Source organism: Arvicanthis niloticus, chromosome 13, assembly GCF_011762505.2.
Source record: "Arvicanthis niloticus isolate mArvNil1 chromosome 13, mArvNil1.pat.X, whole genome shotgun sequence".
NCBI classification, from domain to species: domain Eukaryota; kingdom Metazoa; phylum Chordata; class Mammalia; order Rodentia; family Muridae; genus Arvicanthis; species Arvicanthis niloticus.
Genome location: NC_047670.1, coordinates 72,087,086 through 72,109,125, shown reverse-complemented (window position 1 = coordinate 72,109,125; position 22,040 = coordinate 72,087,086). Strand labels below are relative to the sequence as shown.

At 52.4% G+C, this 22,040-nt stretch overlaps 2 protein-coding genes across 17 annotated transcripts in view; one reads left to right on the top strand and one right to left on the bottom strand.

Annotated features, from left to right (window-relative positions):
- LOC117718526 (uncharacterized) overlaps nucleotides 1–14,353 on the bottom strand; it is a 39,549-nt gene extending 25,196 nt beyond the window's left edge. For 2 of the 7 annotated variants that reach the window (XM_076911988.1, XM_034516204.2), the window contains exons 1-3: nucleotides 8,556–9,020; nucleotides 6,565–6,665; nucleotides 765–862 (exon numbers count right to left, since the gene is read on the bottom strand). In XM_076911988.1, coding sequence (XP_076768103.1) covers nucleotides 825–862; nucleotides 6,565–6,665; nucleotides 8,556–8,818 — 402 coding nt within the window. In that variant the 5' untranslated portion in view covers nucleotides 8,819–9,020 and the 3' untranslated portion in view covers nucleotides 765–824. Of the gene's footprint in view, nucleotides 1–764; nucleotides 863–6,564; nucleotides 6,666–8,555; nucleotides 9,030–9,855; nucleotides 9,875–14,238 lie in introns of those variants that run through there. The other 5 variants (XR_013103448.1, XR_013103449.1, XM_076911985.1 and 2 more) reach the window with 5 other exon arrangements.
- The window catches only part of Hdac7 (histone deacetylase 7), a 38,440-nt gene continuing 24,739 nt past the window's right edge, over nucleotides 8,340–22,040 (top strand). For 4 of the 10 annotated variants that reach the window (XM_076911981.1, XM_076911980.1, XM_076911977.1 and 1 more), the window contains exons 1-3: nucleotides 8,343–8,502; nucleotides 17,324–17,377; nucleotides 18,020–18,124. In XM_076911981.1, the coding sequence (XP_076768096.1) occupies nucleotides 8,484–8,502; nucleotides 17,324–17,377; nucleotides 18,020–18,124 (178 nt within the window). In that variant the 5' untranslated portion in view covers nucleotides 8,343–8,483. Of the gene's footprint in view, nucleotides 8,503–17,323; nucleotides 17,378–18,019; nucleotides 18,125–22,040 lie in introns of all 10 variants that reach the window. The other 6 variants (XM_076911979.1, XM_076911976.1, XM_076911973.1 and 3 more) reach the window with 4 other exon arrangements.

The following is a 22,040-nucleotide window of genomic DNA, read 5'->3' as shown; positions in this document are numbered from 1 at the left end:
TTTTTCTAGTTCACTAACCTTCCAACCCCGAATGGTGTTGAAGACCCTACAGACATTAGTTGATTCATTGGCAAATTAGTTCAGTACTCATCCGACACTGACTTTGTGGGGGGACCCAGACTGAGGGAGACAGAAGAGACAAGAAGCTTTCTTCTGTTCCTCATGTTGGCCCTAGCTTCCCCCAGCCCTAGCACAGCACAGCATGCGTCAGGCACTGTGCTCACCCAGCACTGCACGTCCTGATCTTCGAAGCCCTAATATGGCAGCACTTCTGGCTCTGGTCTACAGAGAGGGAGCCAAACCTCCTCCAGGTTAAACAATATGCCTTACATATTGGAGAAGAGACCAACTTTAGCCCAGACCTCCAAATCTTAGCCACAGTGCAGCACCTCCATGTCTTTCCATAGTCCTCTGTGTGTCCTCAGATGCTCAGGGAAAACTCTACAGGGCTCCTAAAGAGGTGGCGTCTATACCGAGCCTCCTCTCCCTTCTTACCATGATGCCCTGGCCCAGCAGGAGAGAGGGACCTGGCAGGGTAGAGACTGCTAGATTCACAGGTAAGCTTCCCTCTGATAACCAGGGCCCAAGGGGCAAGTGATTCCAACCCAACTTTCCCTGATCCAACCCACAACGGCCTGATGACCTGGTAGAGCCCTCTGTGTAAGCCACTACCTCCTCTTGTAGCCCTTGTTGCTGGCATCCATTGTTGTTGTGGGTATCCTTCTGAGCTTCAAGTCTCTTCTGAGACCTTGTACTGTACTTACACTGTACTCTCTTTGGGTGATGATGGCTTCCTCTATGGTAGATGGTGGCTCATCCTGCCTCTACGAGGGTTTCCTGAAGTACGAGACAGTAGATGTTCCTGTGAGCACATGAAGAGCAGTCTGCTCGGGTGGGGTGCCTTAAGAGCTCATCGTTTCCCCCTGCCCTTGCTCTCTTTGAGGCCCCCACTACACTGACACACACAAACACAACTCTAAAATTCATTTTAGAAGACACTCCCGGGGGGAAAAAAAAGACCGCCCCCACTGGGCAAGACCTTCTCTCCTCTCTCCTGACATTCTGAGATCATGGCCCGCAAAGAAGAGATCTGTACGGATCTCCAGTCAGTGCAACCACGAGGAACCAGTAGGGTCATGCTGGGAGATATGACAAGGCCAATGGCCAATGTCAAGCAGGCCAGTGGGTGGACCACAGTGTCCCTGCAGAGGCCCACTGGAGCGAGTAATTGCAAACTGGATGCAGAAAGGTATTTTGCAACTCAGATGGATTTCTTCTCATGATTAGAGTATGGCCCAGTGGCTGCCTCCCTGACCGTAATCTCTGCTGGCACTGGCGGCCGGGGCTGGGCTGTTGGCTTGTAGAAGGAGTACTGACCTAGAAGGCTAGAGCAGTCCTCTCCCTGCCCCACCACTTGTTAACCATGTCACCCCTGGCAAGCTATCTCCCCTTCTGCCTCAGTTTCTTCATCTGCAAGGAACGGTGTGGGTTAGATCAGAGAGCCTCATACTAAACCAGACTTTCCAATGGCTTGAGCATTTCAGAGCATACCAGGGGGACTAGGAGGATTTCATAGCTTTAAGGTCATGCCTGGTCAGGAGACTTTGTACACTAGGTGACCTTATAATCTCCTGTAGCTCAAAGAAGCAGATTCTAGTAAATAGAATAGTCACACTATGAGGTTTTGCTGTGGGACCTACTTTATCAGAGGGAGGATAGAAGACAATTTATTTTGTCATAGTTCCTGCCCGTGATTATTATTTTATTGCTGCATTATTACCCTGAGGATGGGGTGGTGCCCCATCTGCTTCTTGGTGAAGGAGGCCCTGGCCTCAGGGGTCCTGGCTCACCTCGGGGGCTGGAGGTGGGGCTGAGCTAGCAGAGCAGGGAGGGGTGGGAAGGGCCTTCTCTGGTGGGTGAGTCCTCTTGGCAGGGGTGATTGGAGTTTGGCTAGATAGGCTTTGGCATCAATTTCTGGGCTGAGAGAGTCTCTTCCCCCACCCACCTTCCTCCCCCACTTTCCCAGCCTAGCAGCTCAGCCTGGGGACTGCCCCTTCCCGACTTCCTCCCCGGGCTCTCTCCAGCCCTTGCCAACCTCATTCTTGAGCCTCGCTAATCTGTTTGCCACCCCTCAGCTTCCTAGCCTCGCCCTTGCGCATGCCATTCTCCCTACCTGGAATGTCACCCCCACCCCCACCCCCACTGATTCACACTTCTAGGCTCTGTTAAAACCCAGCTCAGCTCAGGACTTGCTTCCTGTATCCAGGCTGCGCTCAGTACTGATCTTCTCAGACCTGAAGCCTCTCTTCCCTGCCACGTACTCATTAACACTTGGGATAACAGTATGGGAAAATGACTTTAGACTCAGAGAAAGGGAGCAATGATCCAGAGTAAGTCACTCATGCGGCAGGGGGGAAACTGAGACCCAAGAGGCTGTGACTGAGCCAAGATCATGTAAACCAAGAGATATTTCACATAGCTGGCTTTGTGAGAGGTTTTCAAGTATGCTATGTGTGTTTGGTTTCTTCAACACATTGTGTTTTTGTTTTTATATTTAATGTTCTTCATCTCCACATTCCTCTGTGTGTGTGTGTGTGTGTGTGTGTGTGTGTGTGTGTGGTTTATCCAGGAACTACAATAAACAATTATACTAGCTCACACACTCTCGTGACAAAAATTCTAAAGCTTACACAGGCACTGTTCAAGCCACCCAATGACACAAACTACAAGTCGGTGGTGTGAACGTTTGCATATATTATTCATGTGATTTCTGCCAAGCCGCGTGAAATAGGTAAGCCAAGATCTTGCTGTTTTGCAGAGCAGGAAGCAGAGGCTTAGACAGCACCCAAGAAGTTCCTGGCTGAACTGACCCAGAATTTAAGTTTCCCTACTCCCAGCCCAGGATCCTGAGACCCACAATGCCTCTCTTCCAGCTCCTTCCTTATGCTCCTTGTGGGGGTCGTCAAGGGGTAACCTGTGCTAACATTGGCACTAGTTTCCTCTTCACCTTGGGGTTGAAGAGCCAGTCCCTGGCTTCCTGCCCCTCCCCATCCTGTCCCAGTGCCTTCTCCCTGAGTCTCCCCACTGCTTTGCCAATACACAGACACACATGTATATTCAGAGCTGCAGGTGTCTAGGGCAACAGACCACAAGAGAAACCACATCACCTTTGTTGACTCTGGAGGGAGGTGAGGGGAAGAGGGAAGAGACTTGGGTAGTTCTCAGCCTGTTCCATTACCCGCAGTCATTACCCCCTCACCCCCAGCTTGAGCTATCTGGATGGATAGCCATGGCCGCACATAATCCAACCACTCTGCTCTAGCCTAGTGACACAGTAACACTTCCTGTCTCAGAAGGTGAACTCATAGAGCGGGGTCTGCCCACGTGCTTGCACCCCTAAGCCACACCCTCAACTTTACCCAGAATATTCATACAGCCTGTTGACCCTGCCTATGCAATGCACGGGAGAAAGATGCAGGTCAAAGATGGGTCCATGTGGCTGGGTTCGGCAAGATGGGAAACTGGTTATCTGGAGTGACAAACAGAGAGCAACAGAAACCTCAAGTAACCAGGCTACACCAGAGCAAGAGACCCTGGCATGGCTTCTCTACAGTTTGGACTCGCTAGAGTAGTTACACAGGCTCTGAATCAGATACACTAGGATCAAGCCACTTGCTGGCTCTGTGGCCTTGGGCAAATTGTTTATTCTTTCTGTCCTCTACTTTGCTCACTAAAGCATTGGTGCTGTAGTGAGAGACGAGAGTTCCTGAACAGCACGGGATGTACAGGAGGTTTGTGTGTGTGTGTGTGTGTGTGTGTGTGTGTGTGTGTGTGTGTGTGGTGTGTGTGTGTGTGTATGTGTGGTGTGTGTGTGTATGTGTGGTGTGTGTGTGTGTGTGTATGTGTGGTGTGTGTGTGTGGTATGTGTGTGTATGTGTGTGTGTGTGTGTGTGTGTGTGTGTGTGTGTGTGTGTGTAGAGTACCCTCAGAAATGTCTGAGCCCCTGGACCTGGAGTTACAGGTAGTTGTGAGCCACCTGAGTGGATTCTGGGAACTGAACTCAAGTTCTCTGCAAGGACACTGAGCCCTCTTAACTACTGAACCTTCTCTTTGGCCTCTTAATTTTATTACATATTTTGTATGTGTGCTGGCGTGCACATGCGTGTGTATGCTTGGTGTTTGGATGTGTGTGGGTGCATATGTGTATAGGTGCCAGTATACACATCTGCAGGAAAATGTGGAGGCCTGAAGTTGGCACGATGTCTTCGATGTCTTCCTTAACTGATCTGCTCTTCACTTCTATTTATTGAGGCAGGGTCTCTGGTTGAACCTGGAGTTAGCTAGCCAGCTCGATGCCCACCCTCCTCCAAGAATCCCAACTCTGCTTCCAGGATGCTAGGATTACAGGCAGCTGACACACCTGCCAGCTTTCATATGGGTTGTGGGGATTTGAACTCTCCTCCTCACACCTGCACATCAGGCTGACCATTGAGCCGTCCCATCTCCGAGGCCTGTTCCTTCTACTTCTTATTTCTAGTCCCAGAAAACCCTCCATTTGGAGTTGAGGACTTAAGCTACCCTGTTAATCTAAAAGCCCAAAAGCAGTTGGGATTTGATCCTGGGCTCAACCTAATTCTATGCAATGCTGTCCCCTAAGGACTCCTGGGGGCCTTGGGGAGTGAGCACACCCTGGCTGGCTTTGTGAGGCGCCTGTGAGAATAAGTACAGGTTGGGGTAGCTGCAGTCAGCACTTGTGGAAGGCTCGCACAGGTGTGGTCTCTAGTGCCCTGACACTCAGACTCGATACTTTTCTGCAACTTTGAATCCAGGCCTTAAGTAGGCTCCCGACAGCATCTGTTGCATGAGCTAATGGCCTGTAAGTTGTTGAGCAACTTCGGTCAGGTTTCTTCACCTTTATGGGCCATACTTGATTTATGAGCATAGCAACAATAATTAAGAGATGGGGGCGGGAGCTGGAGAGATGGCTCAGTGGCTGAGAACACCAGCTGCTCTTGCAGAGATCCTGGGTCCAGTCCCTAATACCCACATGTAAACTCACAACCATTGGTAGATTAAATAAAGTTTCAGTGGATCTGACAGACCTTCCTGGATCCAGGATGGCAGACAACGGTCCTCTTTGAACACTGTACATGCATACATGCATGCTGACCAAATACCCATACGCATAATATAAAAATAAACAACTCTTCAGAACGTAAAAGAAGAGTAAGTGACCTGATATTTGTCCAAAGGCTGGAATGGAGCTATTTGTAAACACTTGGTAAGAGGTAGCTGACCAAGGCAAGAGGAAAAGAAAAGGAGAAAGAAAAGGATGGGGAGGCCTTAAGTCAACAGAAAACAGGAAGGGGTATGAAGGCTTTTTGTTGTCCAGAGACCCCTGGCAGGGGGAGCTTTGAAGAACTCATGGCAGATCCTACAGGGCCAATCCCAGTCCCACCCTATCCCCCACACCATTCCACCCCACCTTTTTTTGTTTGTTTGTTTTTTGAGACAGAGTTTCTCTGTGTAGCCCTGGATGTCCTAGAACTTGCTCTGTAGACCAGGCTAATATTGAACTCATGGAGATCCACCTGCCTCTGCCTCTCTGCCTCTCTACCCCTGCCCCTACCTCCCTAGTGCTGGGATGAACATATGGTCCTCCGCTTCCAGGCTCAGGGCCTGTCTCTCGTGTACCTTGGGTTCAGCTGAGCACGCTGTGAGTAGTCTGGATCCAAGGGCTCTTGAGAAACCTCCCATGGTAACCACCACAGCAAGAAGGAGGTAGCCTGCATTTTTCTGTGGTTTGTCTCTAGGGGTCCCCGGAGGCTAACATATGCCACTAGGGAACATGGGACTTAGCAATGGTTGGGAGTCCACTGTGAGACAGGGGATGTTGGGGTCATAGGTGACTCTGGCAGCAGGAAGGATCCGGCTCAGCGTCCCAGACACATACTGTGCATGCTGCCACATTTTGCAGGCAGTGAGTTGGGGTGTGAGCCGAAAGCCACAGGTGAGCGCTGTGAGCATAGATTGGTGGCGAGCAGAGAGAGAGAGAGAGACAGCATAGTGGCCACTCAGAAGTCAGTGGTTAGATTAAAGAGAAAAGGCAGCTTCACGAACAAACACATGAATACCTCGCCAGTAGAAATGAACGAACAAGAAACTCAGTACAGAAACAGCTTTAGGAAAGGAAGACAGTATGTGGGGGCCAATGTATGGTTACAGGAGGAGAGAGCTAACAAGAGAGATTGGGAGTCTTCTGTAAACAGCTTTGTTTGTTTGTTTGTTTTTCCTGAAGGCTATAGCCCTCATGGAAGGCGCTGGAAGTAGAATGCTCTGGTTTGGAAAGACGGCTCAGTAGATGAGCAAGTAAGCGTCTGTCGGAGTCAGAATGGGCAGATCACTGGACAGAGGGGCTATTAGAGATGTGTAGAGGAGGACATGGAGGAAGATCTCGAAAGATCATGAATATTCATGAGTCAACAAAGACCCCAGAGTCTGAACTCTGTGCTGTTCTGTGGAATCGAAGCCACCACGCAGAGGTAGTGCTTTCAAGCTCAGTACCTTTTGTTGAACGATTGTGAGGAAGAAGAGATTCAGTCTCTCGTAGACCAGATGGCTGAGGGTCAGTGTGGCTCAGACAAAAGCGGTGCCCGGATGGAGTCCTGGAAGGAAAAGAAAAACCTTCCAGCTACAGAAATCGTGAAACATTTCAGAGGAGGTGAAGGGATTTCAACAACAGAAGGCAGAAAGGTGGAGTGGACATTTACACTACAGAGAGTGTGTTAGGGCCAAGGCAAGGAAGTGGATAAGTTCATGATGGGACCAACTAGCCCACAGGGCTGGCTGCTAGCCCACAGGACTGGCTGCAGCAGTAGTAACAGTAACTACCTCTGAGCAAAGTAGCAGGAGGCACTGGGCATTGCCGTGTGTTGTACCACCTTGCCAGAGGCCATGGCTGCTAGGGAAAGTCTGTAGTACCCATCCACAGGTACAGAGGAGTTAAACTTAGCAGCTGAACAAGAGAGCATGAGCCTAGACCTGTGACCCAGCAACATGCCTCAACGTCCCTCTAGGCCACTCAAGACTCTGGCTTCCAAGATAACACATCTCTAGGCCTGCCTCAGTTTCCCTTCTAAAGGTTCTTGGAGTTCCTAGGACTCAGAGAGTAGACTGGGGCCAGAAGAAATCTGCGTTCTGGTGGCTGGCACCTCACAGGCAGGGGGGCGTAGTGTTCCTGGTGGATGACCTCTCTCCCTTCCCAGTTTTCTGACCTGCCAAATTGCTGGAGGCAACGGGGCTGACAGGCCAAGCCAGGAAGCACACTGGGAAGGTCCTCAGCCCCTGACCCTTGAATCTGACCTTCTCCCATCTAAGAGGAGATTGGGAGAGAGGCAGGGAGGGCTACAGTGTGAAGCCAGTCCTCAGCTGAGTTTATTAGCTGAGGGAGGGCTGGAGGCGTTTGCATTCCGACTCACAGACTGGAACATTTCTGTGATCCGCTGTAATGCACTGGGGGACACTGGGCACATTGCTGAAGTTTGACTCATAGGGACCAGGAAGGGGGGGCAAAGGAGGGTCATTGTGGAGGGAGAGGAATGGAAGAGGAAGAGGAGAGGATGGAAGGAAACCTCTTGAGAAATTTCTTTTTAAAAATAGTTTCAAAAACTGCATCACCCCAACCCCTTTTTTCTTTTAATAGGAACAGACTGGACCCTTCTGCTCCCCTCAGCAGACAGTGGGGCGGGGGTGCCACTGGGGTTGGGCTGGGCAGTGGTTCAAATCAGATCCTGAAGTGTTCCTGAGGCGAGTCCGCTTATGTCTGTGAGGGGTAGGATGGGGCGGGGGTGTCCGTCTGGGATTCCTTGCTCGGGACTCCAAGCGTGCCCTGCTCTCCCAGTGTGTAGCGCTCCCCTCGTTGACTTAAGTGTGTAGATGTGTGCACAGGAGTCCTTCCCCGAAGCGCAAAACACCCCAGCTTGTGTAAACATGGATGCACGCTCGTGTACGCTGTGTATGCACGGGTGCGTGCACTCAGGTATCTGGGTTTCCGGGAATTGTGCGCGGGGCGCAGCGCCGCGCGGCGGCTGGGGCTTCGGCGGCCGCGCGCGGGTCCGGCCGCGTCCCGCGTTCCGGGTTCGGCGCTGCCTCCCGGGCGGTGAGCCGCGCCCCGCCGCGATCGCTGTCTGCGGCCAGCCCGTGTGCCGCTGAGCGCAGCCGGGTGGTGTGTCCCAGGGCCGCCAGCGCCGGCCCCCTCCCTCCCCTCCCCCTTGGCCCGCTCTCAGACTCAGATAAAGCATTTCCTTCCATTGTCATCCTACCCGGCCGGCCAGGCTGCCAGGGCCCTCCCCCTCCCGGCCCCCTCCCTTCCTCTCGCCGTCTCACAGTCGCTCTGCAGCCTCCGGCGACCGGGGGGATGTGAGGCCGGCGCCCCGGCCCCACGCCCGCCATGAGCCCCCGGCTCTGAGGGCCCCGGCCCCTGGATGCACAGCCCCGGAGCGGGTGAGTACCGGGCGGCCACCCCCTCCCCGCCCGCCCCGCCCTGCGCGCGGCACCCTGTGCTGCCCGCCTCGGCTCCGGCTCCGGCTGCGGCTGCGGCTGCGGCTGCGGCTGCGGCTGGGTCTCCGGCCGGTCCGGCTGGCTGGGTCCTCTGCGCGCCCTGGACCGCGCCCGCTCGCTGGGGCTCTGGCCCGCTGGCGGCCCGGGCTGGTTCCGGGGCCGAAGGGCTCCGGCCTCCTGCGGGGCGCCCACATCCGCCCGCTCCCGGGCAGCGACAGGCCCCGGGGAGGCAGTGGGAGGCCCGGGGCCGCCTGTGCATGGGCCGGGCGTCCCGTCACCCTCCTCCCCGGGATCCCGGAGGCACGGCCGGCCGCCGAGGCCCGGGAGGGGGCGGTGCTCCGGGGCGGAAGGTTTGGAAGCGGGAGGGCAAAGGCTAGGACCCACTGAACTGGGGTAGGACTTGCGGGGCTGGACATCAGCGCCCCCATCTCGTAGAACCGGGCAGGGCCCTACTCAGATCCCGTAGCTGGGGGGTGGGGGGGACCGTCCCCTGGAGGAGTACTTTGCTGGGAGATTTCTCTGAGCATCACCCCTATCCTTGATCACCCATCACAGAAAAGACAGACACTGTGCCCAACTGAATTGTGATAAAGGTGTGGGGAAGTGGGGGCCGCAGGCTGAGTACTGAGGTAGGGAGGAGGGGAGCTGGATGTTCCCCCCCCCCCCCGCACCCCTCCACAGTCTGATAGTGCTGAAAAGTATGAGAACCCGGGCAAATCTGGCAGCAGAGATGTCTTTTCACGACTCCACTTTCTTGGCCAGTAAGTTGGAAGAAAAACCTAGGTCCTGCAGGTCACCTAATGAGTCCCACTTCCTTCTCACCGGCTGCCGGTTTGGGGCCGACTTGGGGCTGACCATTGGTTCCCTTAACTGTCCTTGCTGGCTGTCCAGCATTCCCCAAAGCATCCTGCATCATCTGGCGCGGGTTGGCTTGCTGTTAACTATCCCTTCCCACATCCCAACTCAGCATCTGCTTGAGGCCCAATTCTGCCTGCCAAATTTTAGGGTGATAATAGGACATTGGCCCTCGGTGGCCCTGGAAGGAGCTCAACATCTGGAACCGGGAGCTAGTCCTCCAGACTTTCACCTAGACTTATGAGACTTTGCTCAAATTCCTGGCCCAGCCACTGCAGTCTGTGACTTTGGTTGGTTTCTACCCTCTAACTTGTACTTAGGTGACCCATTTCTTACCGAGAGGACTCCAGTAGGCTGCCATACTTGCCTCCCCTCTGTGCCAACCTTCCCGAACCTTCCCAGCCTTTTCTCCAGCCGCTTCAAACCATCCTTTACTCTTACCTCCTTGCGCTCTGCAGCCTGCCGTCTCCCCTCAGTGACTGTCTCCCCTCAGTGACTACGTTATTTTCTTCTTTATAGTCACTCCTGGGGGGAAACTGAGGCACAGAGCAGTTTCACTGTGTGGTACCCAGATAACTGAGATGGGACCAGGTCCTGAACCTGCTGGGGCCAGGCTTGCCTGTCTTTAGTTCTCTGATGTCCCTTCCAAGCTTAGACACTCAGAGCTGTGCTTTAGAAAGGTTGGGTACAGGATGCATGTGAACACCCTGCTGCTTGGTTTGGCCCCTTAGCTGGGGCATTTTTCTGCGTCTCAGGGGCATAAGCTGATCTTTGATGCAGAGAAGGCTTCTCTTCTAAGCATATCACCTCACTTAAGCACACTTTTCTCAAAATTAACATGACAGGGTGAGGAGGGGATTCTCAGTTCACCGTCCAAAGCTCAGAACTGGAGGGACCAATCAGAAATAACCAGCCAGTGTTCAGCAGGGAGTAGGGGAACAGCTAGAGCATCCTATGTCCCTGTCTCAGGGATAATGGTTCTCACCTAGTGGCCCAGTTGTGATGGGATGGGAAATAAGGGCCCAGCGGAGCTGTAGACACACTTCCCAGGAGTGGGAATAAGGAAACCTTTGAAAACTTTTTTGCGTTCTTTGCCCTTTGTCTTTCTTTAAGAACTTTTAGTTTTAAAGTTGACAAAAGCCCCAGAGAAAGATGAGCTAATAATGCAAGGCCCAGAGTCACCCAGCCAGGGAATGGCACCAACCAGACCGGCCTCTGCCAGTACCTATTCTTGCCCGAACTCTTCCTTAGTCAGATGTGGTCTGAAGGCTGCAGAGGAGTGTGGGGTATGGCAGGGCTTGAAGGCATGTCCCCTTGGAGCCGCCAGCTCCAGGACTTTGAATTTGTATATGTTGGATTTGTTCACTAGATGGGGCACTTCCTCTGGGGCAGGAAGCCTTGATTTCCTGTGTTGGGGGGTGGGTAGGGACTAGGAGTGAGGGGCCCACTGGGCCATCCCTGATGTTGTTTGGAACCACAGAAGGGCAGAGCTTTCGCTTGAAGCAGCTTCCCTAATCCAGGGGAGACAGGAAGGAGCGCTCTGCCTGGGAGGCCCAGGTTGAGGCCAGGGAAGGCTCTAAGTGCCCTGAGATGGGGGGTGGGTAACACAGCAGGAAGCCTGGTGAGCAGGTTACTCTGCCGGGTATTGTGTTCCTTATAATATTTTCCCTGTTTCTGTGGTAACATTCCATGGGGGCCTCAGGCCTTATGGCTGCAGGAAGGCGCTCCAGACAGCCCTTTCCTTAGTGGCCCATGTACTGGGAGCCCCCACATTTAGCTACTCCCAAAGCCTTTTCGCTCTGTAGGGCCAGGGCCTGGGAATCCAGTCAACTGGCCTGACCAAGCATTGACTTGGGGCCCCATGGTGTCTCCTGGTGGGAAAGGCAAGAGAACTGGGCTGGATTTGGGGGTGTCTCCAAACAGATTAAAACATCACCTTCAGCCCCTGCCTCCTCTTATCCCATCTTTCTCTCCACTGCCCTTCTCCAGTCATTCAAGGGGCGGTGGACAGTGTGCTGCCTGGGGCAAGGGGTGGGGGTGGCAGAGGCAGGAGGGATGTTTTCATCAACAGAGCATGGCTCCTTTAGTTCTGGACCTGTTCCCAGAGGCAAAATAAATTCAGGCTAGCATCTGTTTAGTGTGAGCCTCTGTGTGATATGTGTGTGTGCACAGGGTGTGTGGTGGGTGTCTGTGTTTGCCCAGGGCTGTGTGTGTGTCAATGTGGTGGTTCTGTGGCAATCTGTGATCCATGTGCTGGCTCTGTTGAGTGTTTGGGGGTATGCACACATGTGGCACAGATGTGTGTCTTCTGTGTCATGTGCACCTTTGTAAGTTATGGATCTCTGTGGGGTATATAGAGCCTATGGACAGGTTTTAGGGGATATCTACCCATGTAGGAGTTTGCTTTTTCATACATGTCCAGATCTTGACCTGTAAAAGCTCTGTCTATAATCTTTCTTTCTTTCTTTCTTTCTTTCTTTCTTTCTTTCTTTCTTTCTTCATTTGTTTGCTTATCGACACAGGGTTTCTCTGTGTAGCCCTGGCCATCCTGGAACTCACTGTGTAGACCAGGCTGCTCTTGAACTCAGAGATCCTCCTGCCTCTGTCTCCCAAGGGCTGGGATGAAAGGTGTGTGCCACCATGTCTAGCATCCGTCCATAGTCTTTAATGCCAGTTACTGGACCAGTTGCTTCAGGATCCAGTGAAGAATGTGTTTAAAAACATCCTCAGGGTCCATTCCCATCATCTTTTAGTGTTTGCAGGAGTTGGGGAGTCAAGGGAGGCACCTCTGCTCTCACTTGCATGGTGGGCAACTATGATGCTGGCCTGTGCTGGAGGAGCACAAGCCTGGGTCGACCTCTCTGTTTATTTTTGTGGAGGAGATAGACCTGCAGAAAGGTATGTGATATGTATGAATGAGATCACAGAGCTACTTAGAGAAAGGACTATAGACACGGGGCAAGCTTCCTACGACTGGTCCAGGAATCAGTATAGGTACCTGTATATATAATCTGTGTATACTCATGCCTGGCATGGTGAAGGGGACTAGGTAGGGGTGGCTGGCACAGATGCCTGCCCTCTGGTTAACTTTTCCTTTAGGGTGCCAGCCTTTCTGGCCTTGTTCTTTTTACCCTCCTTCTTCCTGTGTGGGAAAACCTTGGAACCCTCAAGAAAGAACCACACTGGCAGCCAGGGAAGGTCATTTGCCAAGCTGGTCACTCAGCAGTTCATCCATTTGTTATGGACTTGCAGAGCTCTGTGCCAGACACTGGGCACAGATGTGAGCACAGAGGCAGACGTCTGACCTCAGAGTGCTACAGCTCTGCTGGAGAACAAGAAGCATGGGTAGGAAAGAAGACATGAATAGTTATAGGTGGTGATTAGCTCTGTGAAGAAAACTAACTGGATCCAGCAATAAACACCAGATGAGACGTCCTTGGACAGGGCAGCCGTGAGAGGTCTCAGTGATAGTGACACCTTTTCTCCCCAGACTAGAAGTGAGTCCCCACAGCCTGCTAAGCCATTCTTGGAAGTTCCCTGGACTCAGGTGAGGGATCTGGACTGAAGCTTATCTGAGGGTTGGAGCTGGACCGTCAGCCTGGTGGACAGCAGTGTCTTCTTTCCTCAGGCATCCCCCCCACAGGTTGTCAGAGGGACTGAGAAGCAGGAGCAGCCATATAGGGTTCAGACTAAGGTTAAGAACATGGCAGACTCTGTCAGGGCCTCCCAAGCACCGCCCATTCCCGACCTTCCAGCTCCACCTTCCTACCTTCCCAATCTGGGGGGGGGGGGACCACTGTCCCGGCTCACAACCCTCTGGGTGTAGCTGGCTGCCTCTATGGCCACTAGGATTTATTTATCTAGTTCAGGGTCACCAAAGAGAGGGGCTGAATCAAGGCTCAGAGAAGCCTTGTGTCCTGGGAGATAAGAGAACCAGAAATAAGGGTAGGGGCTTGTGCAGAGCTCCTGAGAAGTTGCCCAGCAGGGCCCAGTTCAGAAGAGGGTCTGAGCTTAGGAGACACTCCTTCTGTGACCTTACATCTTCTCCCTAGGCTGGATGACTCTGAGACCAGAGGGGCTGAGGGGTCTGGCTCAAGCCACCTGCTCCACTTCCGCCAGAAGGAAGTGCCCCCTTGGGTCCACCTGCAGGCCTGCCCCTAAACCCCTCTCTGGAGGTTAACTTTCACATCAGCCATTTGGGCATAACCTTCCTACTCTGGGCCTGCAGCCCTCAAACCTCCTCTCCTCCCTCTCTTCAGTAGAGGGTTTTCTCTGGGAGACCCAGAGCTTCCCACTGGCAGCTGCCACAAGACAGTGCAGCCTCGAGGGATTACAGGAGCCTTGAAGGAAGAGGTCTGTGGTCTGCTTCCCTCCCCTGCGCCCTCTCTTCTGGCCCTTCAAGTGCCTTTATTCCCTGGCCGCTGCCTCCCCGCCTTCTCAGCCCCAGCTGCAGGCTCCTACTGGGGGTCGGAGAGAGGGGTCTCAATGTCCCCACCCTGTCTCCAGGCCACCTCCCTTCTCCCCTTGTTGCCATGCTGGGATGGGAAACCCTGGCGGTCCGAAATCCTCGGCTTCATGAGCTGGGAATAACCAGGGAACTCCCCATTCTCTGTATTCGGCTTAGCTCCCTGCGGAGCTGGATCGGAGGAGCCCACTCCTCTTTGCTACGGTAGCCTTCGGCCCAGAAGTCCAGTTCCCCTTCTGCAGCCTTTGGGATGGCGGGCAGGAGCAGGGCAGGCTGGGAGGCACAGGTTCGGAAAGAGTCGGGGTGGGGGAATTCGGAGACTTGGGCTGTAACCGACTTGTTTTGCTTGCCCCACAAACCTGCACGTCCGGGGCATCCGCTGCACCCTCCGGGGCCTTCAGGTTGTAGAAGTCTCTCAGAATGACAGAGTGGTGCCACCGGGTTGGGGCAAGAGGGTGAGGGTAAAGGGGGGAGCCCCAAGCAAGGGGGAGCTGGAGGGTTAAAAATAGCAGCAGTCGGGTTTCGGTTAGCAAATGTGGAGGCGGGGAGCTGGAGGCGCGGCAAACGGGGCTGTGCTTCCCCTGGGCCCCGAGTGAGTCACCGTGGAGAGTTGGTGAGGCAGCACCCTCTGCAGGGCTGCACGCAGGGAGCCCAGGGCTCAAAAAGATCTGGCTCTGGGCCAGAAGGGCTGTGTAAAATGGGGAAGACTGAAGCCCGGGACCTGGGTTCGAATGCAAGTGTTGTAGCTTCTGGGAGGATGCTGAGGCCTCGAAGTTAGTTTCCTCCTGGCTTTTCCAGACTTGTCTGCAGGCATCTGGGAATGCAAACTCTTGGTGGAGTCTAGAGTGCCCCGATTGCCCTGTGCCAGTGGCAAAACCCAGCAAGAGGCACTTCCAGAAGGGACAAGAGGGTTGTCTGAGCAGAATCTCTCCAGCCACAAGCTAAGCCTGGGCACCTTCTCTGTGACTCGGTTTCTTTATCAGTAATGTGAAAATAATAATGTTTTCATTCTCACAGGGTTGCTATGGAGATGAGAAGGGGATGGTGTAAGTGACTTATGCCACATCTGGGAGGACCCCAGCGCACTCTGAATACTCATCCTTATTATTGATGTTATTGTTCATATTTTTGAAGGTCAGGAATAGAGAATGTTGGAGCCATGACAGAACGAGGCCCAACCCCAGTTCACAGGAAAAACCAGGCCAAATTCCCTGCTCTAGATTCCTCCACCCTTGTGGGCCTGAAACAGCAGGAGTGTATAACCCAAAGTTACAGGGTGGACCCCTCTCTTTCACTCCCATCTCAGAGAAGCAGGGCGAGGGGTGACCCTAGGCTTCATAGCCAGCTGGCTTGTCAAAGGGACTGCCATGCCATCCTGGGCAGACAGCCCCTGATGGCTTCCTATGTGGAGTACCTTGCCAACATCTGCTGTTGTGACCTTTCTTTTAGCTCCTCCCTGGCAGCCCTCAAGAGGAGGGTGAAGCAGAGGAGGGGTGGCAGGTTAGTGACAACAGTTGTATTCCCAGTGCGCTGGCCCTGGAAGAGCCGTGAGGCATTGCTTTCAGGAAATATCATTATTCAGCTGACAGGCATTTATTAAGTAAGGCCTGACGTTGCCTAGCCTGGGCTAGGCCCTCAGCGTGAGTCACAAGAGGCAGAAGCCCTAGCATGTAGATAACATGGATTCCCTGAGCATGTGGGGTCCGAGAATATGAGGAGTCCTTGAAAGCCCTGTAGCCTAATTCTCCTTAGACCCTTGGTCACGTGTTGACTTTGCTCCCAGGGTGTGTACATATATGCTGTGTGTACAATGAACTGTTACCGCAAAGGTCCTTTCGTAGAAACAGTACAGGGCAGAAGCATTAACAGAAAGTAGCACACACTGCATGTGAAGGACCCTGGACCCCCAACACACGCCTTCTCGCTTTCTCATGTACCCCTTTAAAGGGCTGTCTATCTGTCTGTCTTTCCTTCTTTCTTTCTTTCTTTTTTTTCTTAAATGGTATTGCGTGTGCACGCTGTCTTCTGGGTCAGCCAGCGACCTCTACCTTCCTGGACAGTGTCATGGTCTCATGCAGTCCCCATTTGTTCTTGGTGTTGCTTTGATCAAACCGGTAGTTCAGGGCCATGCATCTGGCTGTTGAATTCCCTGAAAGCTCTGTAAGCACCCTAGCTGGACTTGTGGTCTAGAGAGATCTTCGGTAAGTGTCAAGGGCAGTCCTGGCTGCAGAAGAGAATGGGATCACCCGGAGAATCTTCCCCATAGACTTCTGCCATTTTCCAAAAATAACGGGCAAAGGGGGAGGGTAACATGGCATGACTGGATTTGGGGATGTCTGGGGTATTTGCTGTCATTAATATTAATGTGGCATCTCTGAGTGCCAGCATTCATAGCTTGCTGCTATTCACAGACTCCAGATGCCTCCCATTTGCTTGGTCTGTACTAAATGCCTACCCCTAGGCCAGTGGGCGGAGAGGGTCTGTGACCAGTGTCCTCCACCTTCTCCATACCTAGGGCTACTTAGGCTGTCTGGAATGAGGGTGCCCTGTCTGCACTCATGGGTGCTTCCTTCTGTATTCGTGGGTCCTTCCACTCTTCCACCTGCCCGTCTGCCCAGGGGAGAGGCTACATCCTTCCAAAGGAATATATTCTGAGTACCAGTCTTAGGGTGACTTGCTCTGGTTATGTAACTGGCACTCGCTACAGGACTTGACAGTTTCCAGAGTGCTCACAACACACAGCATGTGATCCTCCAGGGGCAGCCCTGGGAGGTCTGCTTGTTTAGTTATACCCTGCTGGAGGGAGCTTACAGGAAGCCAATAAAATGGGAGGATGCATATTGAAGAAAATGGGGGACATGTAAGAGGAGTAAGGAAATAGAGTGGAGCCCTCCTGGAGACAGGCCTGAGGGGCTCAGGCAGAGATGGTTCTTTTGGTATTTGGTGTGTTCTGGATGGATTATTTCATGCTTTGTGCAAGCATGTCAATGCCAGGGCTCACTCTGCTGTTCTGTGTGCTGTTTGGTGGTCTCGCCACCTGTTAGAAGGTATACTGATCATAAGTTTAGGCTCTGGAAGGCCTGCCAAGTTTCTTTCCTTCTTCCCCTCCCTCCTCCTCTCCATCCTCAACCCCACCCTCACCCCAGACCCTTTTCTCTCTCCTTCCTCCTATCTGTCTTTTGTGGTACTGGGGTGGAGGGGGATAAGCCTAGGGCCTCTCTCATGTTAGACAAGCTTTCTATGGCTAAGCCACACTGCCCCCTGCATGTTCCTTAACCTTTTCAAGCCCCGGTTTTCTTTGTAACAGCACCGACATTCTAAGGCTCTGCGGTAGGAATACTTTGTCAGCATATTAACAAAATGCTCGCCGGTCATTATTAATGTGATTCACTGATGGTTAGAATAATATACTAAGTAACTCGGACCTTTTCCCTGACATCTCAGGGACAGGCTGGGAGACCTTTGGCTGGCTCGGATGGAAGGGACTTCTCCAGGCAGGTAAGCCGCAGGGAGAGGCAGAACTTAGGAGCTAACAGGAGTGGGGCGCACAGGTAGGCCCAGCCTAACAGCAAACCTCAAAGGGGTGAAGATACCGGCCCCAGAAGCAGCACTGGGGTGGTGACTGTGCTTCCTGTTACAGGGGTATGCTGTTGAGAAAGGCTAGCTGGGATTGGCTGTTGGGTGAAGTGGGCGCCAGGGCTTGGGGAAGAGAGAGACAAGAGGCTGGCAAGCCCTAAACTCATAGCCCCCACATCACAGACGGGACTTTGCCTGCTTAGGATCTTTTCCTTGTGATAGAAAAAGATACTGACTAGACTTTAGAGTGAACTCCCAATAAGACTGGAGCTCCTGCAGCAAGGGGGTTGTGGTTGAATGGAGAATTGATGTGCCCCAGGGTTTTCAGAAATACCAGGGCAGTTTGGACTGCCTGGGAAGCCTGTCTGCTCAGGACTTCTTTAGGTGGACAGGGCAGTGCAGAGCAGGCCAGGCTGTAGGGCAGGCCCTGGAGATAGGGAGTGATGGTGGCCCCGGAGAGCCTCCCTGAGGAGGCAGCTGTGTCCTTGCTCCACAGAGAGAGCTCAGAAAGGCTGAGTGGCCAGAGAGGTTCCAAGAGGTGACTCAGAATCTCGCTGTCTTTAGCAGGGAGCAGCAAGGCCTCTGAATGTCATACTCTTACACAAATGACCTGGGACCCCTGCTTCAGGACTCATGAGAGAGGCCACCAGAGGTGGGATGAAGAGTCGGGTAGGTGACAGAGGCAGAGGGGACACTTTGCCACTCCTGGGAAGCTTGAGCTGCCTCTGTCATGGTTACATCTACTTCCTGTTTGATTAATTTCAAACGGGGGTGGGGGTGGGGAGGGAGGCTGGCTCCTGGCGCAGGCTACCACTGTGTGGGGCTGTTTACAACAGCCGCATGTGGGATTCCCAGAAAGAGACTCCAAACCGGACATCCTGTGGCTGCAAAATACCCAGGTGTCAAGAGCTAAAAATAACTACTCTCGAGCTCCAGTCACCCAGAGTTAGAGGAGAAAGGGCCTGTTCACTGAGAGAGTGGGCATGCAGAGGGTGGGGGGGCTGAAGCCTGCACTTCCAGCCCTCAGGTCTCTGGATATCCAGCTGCCATGTCAGAAGTCTCTCTTGTAGTTGACCCCAGACTTCCAACTGTATAGGTGCATATTCCAAGCTGCCCACTTGCCCTCTGAGTGAATCTACAAAGAACCCGTGCAGCTTGTTTTGAGCCTCCTGTGAGAGACTCTGGGAGGGCTTGAGGGCATCTAGAACAGTGTTTCTCAACCTCTGGTTCATGACCGCTAAGGGTCACAGGGGTCACCTAAGGCTATCAGGTACCGCAGATGTTTACATTATGATTCGTGACAGTAGCAAAGTTGCAGTTATGAAGTGGTAATGACAATAATTTTTTGGCTGGAGGTCACTACCGAATGAGGAAGTGTGTTAAAGGGTCACAGCATTAGGAAGGTTGAGAACTGGTGCTCTAAAGAAAAGATGCAGCACGGTGCCACTGAGCAAAAAAATGGAGCAGATGCCCCTCTAAGCCCCCAGGCCAACAGCCCTGTTACTGCTTGGTTTCTACCAACTCCGGTTCCTACAGGTGACTCTTTGGGGCTGCCTTCATAGGTCTCTACAGGTAAATGAGACAGCTTCTGGCCTCTGGCCTGCTTAGGCCTGAGCTTGCCTCTGGCCCACTCTGAAATGCTTCCTTTGCCTTACACTTGCCCTGTGTTGACCGGCTTTGAGGTGTGTGCTAGCTGAGAACAGGGTTGTAGAGTCATCACGCTTTGTGACTCAGACCTTTTAATTATTAATTTTGTGCTCCATGTCCCTGGGTATATGTATGTGCAGTGTGCGTGTACAGGAACACAAGGAGGTCAGAAGAGGCGTAGGATCCCCCTAGAACTGGTGTTAAAGACAGTGATGAGCTGTCACAGTGGGTGCTGGGAACTGAACCTAGGTCCTCTGCAAGAGCAGTAAAAACTCCTAACTGCTGAGCCATCTCTCCAGCCCCTAACCTCAGGTCATTTAGTGCTGCAGGGTCTTAGTCTACCCATCGATATACTGGAGGTAGGAACAGTAATCTCATGGGGTTTGTTACAAGCATGCGTGTATTAGCAGATGAAAGGCAACTGTGTGACAGTTTGGGTGAAAGGGAGGGGAAGCCACTGTTGTTGGGAAGGGCGGGAAATCATGGAGCTGGAGATACACATACACAAGACAAGCGCCTGTGTTTGACGAGGGAGGCTTCACTAAGACCAGATGCCCATCTGTAGTGTCGGATGGGGGCTCTTCCAGGTTCCGGCAGATAAGACCGTGCATGGCTCACCTAATTCGGAATTACCCCTCACCCTGGTCTGCCTAGACTCCTACTGGTTGTGGACTTGCACCCCCCCCACACACACACACCTTCCTCTGCCATGACAGCCCTGGCCTGAGCCATCTCACGATGCTCCAGGATTGCAGATGGGGCAGAAGCTTAACCAGATGTTGTCACACATACGGCTTTCCCCATCTGACCTAGCCACTGTCCTTAATGCCATGGGCCCTCACTCCCTCCTAGGCTTCATTTGGAAGCCCACTGCCTGTCCCCTGGGCTCTAGACAGATCTGAGCAAGAAGCTGTTCAAAGCTAAGAACATGAAGCTTTGGAAGAGGGGGAGACCAGAAACTGTTAAAAAGGTGGAATTCAAGGGAAGTGTTAGGGAGTCTGGGGTCAGTGAGAAACTTACATTCTGTCATATGTTTTTAGGTTCTTTTGAATTTTCAAAAAAGATTTATTTTATTTTATTTTATTTATGTATGGGTATTTTGCCTGCATGCACATGCATATGCCCTGAAACTAGAGTTACAGACGGTCATGAGCTGCCTTGTGGGTGCTGGGAACTGAACCCTGGTTCTCTAGAGGGGTAGCCAGTGCTCCCAAGTGCTGAGCCATCTCTCCAGCCCCCACTGAATCTTTTTAGTAACTATAAATAATATGTATATTTAAATTTTTTTTTAGATTATAATATGAAGGAATACATTTTTGAAAAATTGTGCGTATATGCGCAACTGCGTATCTGTGTTCATATGTATATATTCATGGGTGTGCACACATGCAGGTGTGTGTGTTCCATGTGTATGTACATGTGTGGGTGTGTGAGTGTTCATGTGTGTGGGGAGCACATGTATGTAGGGACCAGCGGCCAGCCTCGGATGTCATTTCTCAGAAGACATCCATTTTGGTTTTTGAGTCAGGGTTTCCTGCTGTGACTTGGCCATACTGTGTGGCCAGTGAATCCAAAAGCTCCTGTTATCTCTGTCTCCCTAGTGCTGAATTCTTAATTCATGCCACTATTCCCAGCTGGCTTTTATATTTTATTTTATGAACATAAGTATATTTTATTCATAAGGTAAAATATATATTTAAAATTTTTTGTCTGAAAAATAAATTGTATGAATATTTGGCTTGCATGTATGTCTCTTACCATGCGTGTACAACGCCTCCAAAGGTCAGAGGTCAGAGAGGGCATGCAGTCCCCTGAAAATAGTTACAGACAGTTGGAGCTGTCTCTCCAGCCTCTTTACCCAGCTTTTTAAGCAGATGTTGGGGACTCAGCTTGGAACATGCTTACACCACAAGACTTTATCAACTGAGCTGTCTCCCTGGCTCCTAAAAAAAATACTATAAAGCCAGTCACGTTTTACTCCTAGAAGTATATGTTACTTTAGTTTGGGGCTAGCGAGGGCCACATAGTGAGTTCCAGGCCATCCAGGGTTACATTCAGCTCCACGTTTAAAAACCTGTCCAAAACAAAACAAAAACAAGCAAACAAAACAAAAACAAACAAAAACCAGAATTAACTAAAGATGGAGGCGAGTCCTGTGTTCTACACACCTGTAATCTCATCACTCAGCCTCTGTTTACAAGTGAGGGCTGTTTGAAACTGCTTGAAAGCAGGAAACAGGCTGATTGTCTGCCAGTCTCCTCAGCCCCCAGCTGGTGGCCTCTGGAGGGGCGAGCACCTGCATTTGGAGTCACCCCTCACACTGGTCTGCCAGGACCCCTGCTGGTTATGAACTTGCACCCTCCATAAACCTCCCTCTGCCTTGACAGCACTGTCCTGAGTGGTCATTCTCTTGATGCTCCAGAGTCTCCGAGTGTCCTAGGTTCAGTCAGAAGGGCCCTCTCTCCATGGTTCCCATGGGCCTTAGGAGCCATGACAAACATGACATTTCTTCTCCTTGCTTATTCTTGGACTCTCCTGGAGCCCTCTTGCCTCCTCTGCCAGTCATAAGGAGTCAGGCTTTGTTCTTCCTGTGTCAGCTAGAGACTCTGAGCTGCAAGCAGGGGTGTAGGAGGCTCCGCCTGGAACCCGGGACCTTGGCTTCCTGTCTCCAGCTGCTTTCCCCTTGCAGCTGAGGCCTGGCCTTCCTATAGCTTCCTTTCTAGCTAGTATCCAGGGACTAGGGAGCTAACCTGGGCTCAGGCTTCTCATCACTTTGTGGATCAGATTGAGACCTTGATGTAAGGCCCAGAAACCCAGCTTGTCCAGGGGCCCCAGGGTGGAACGCTGTGGTGTTCCCACCTAGTCTGGAGGTTACTGAGGGCAGTGATTTCCTCACAGGGGCAGAATATCTGAGGCTCTCAGTTCTGGGTGAGACTGA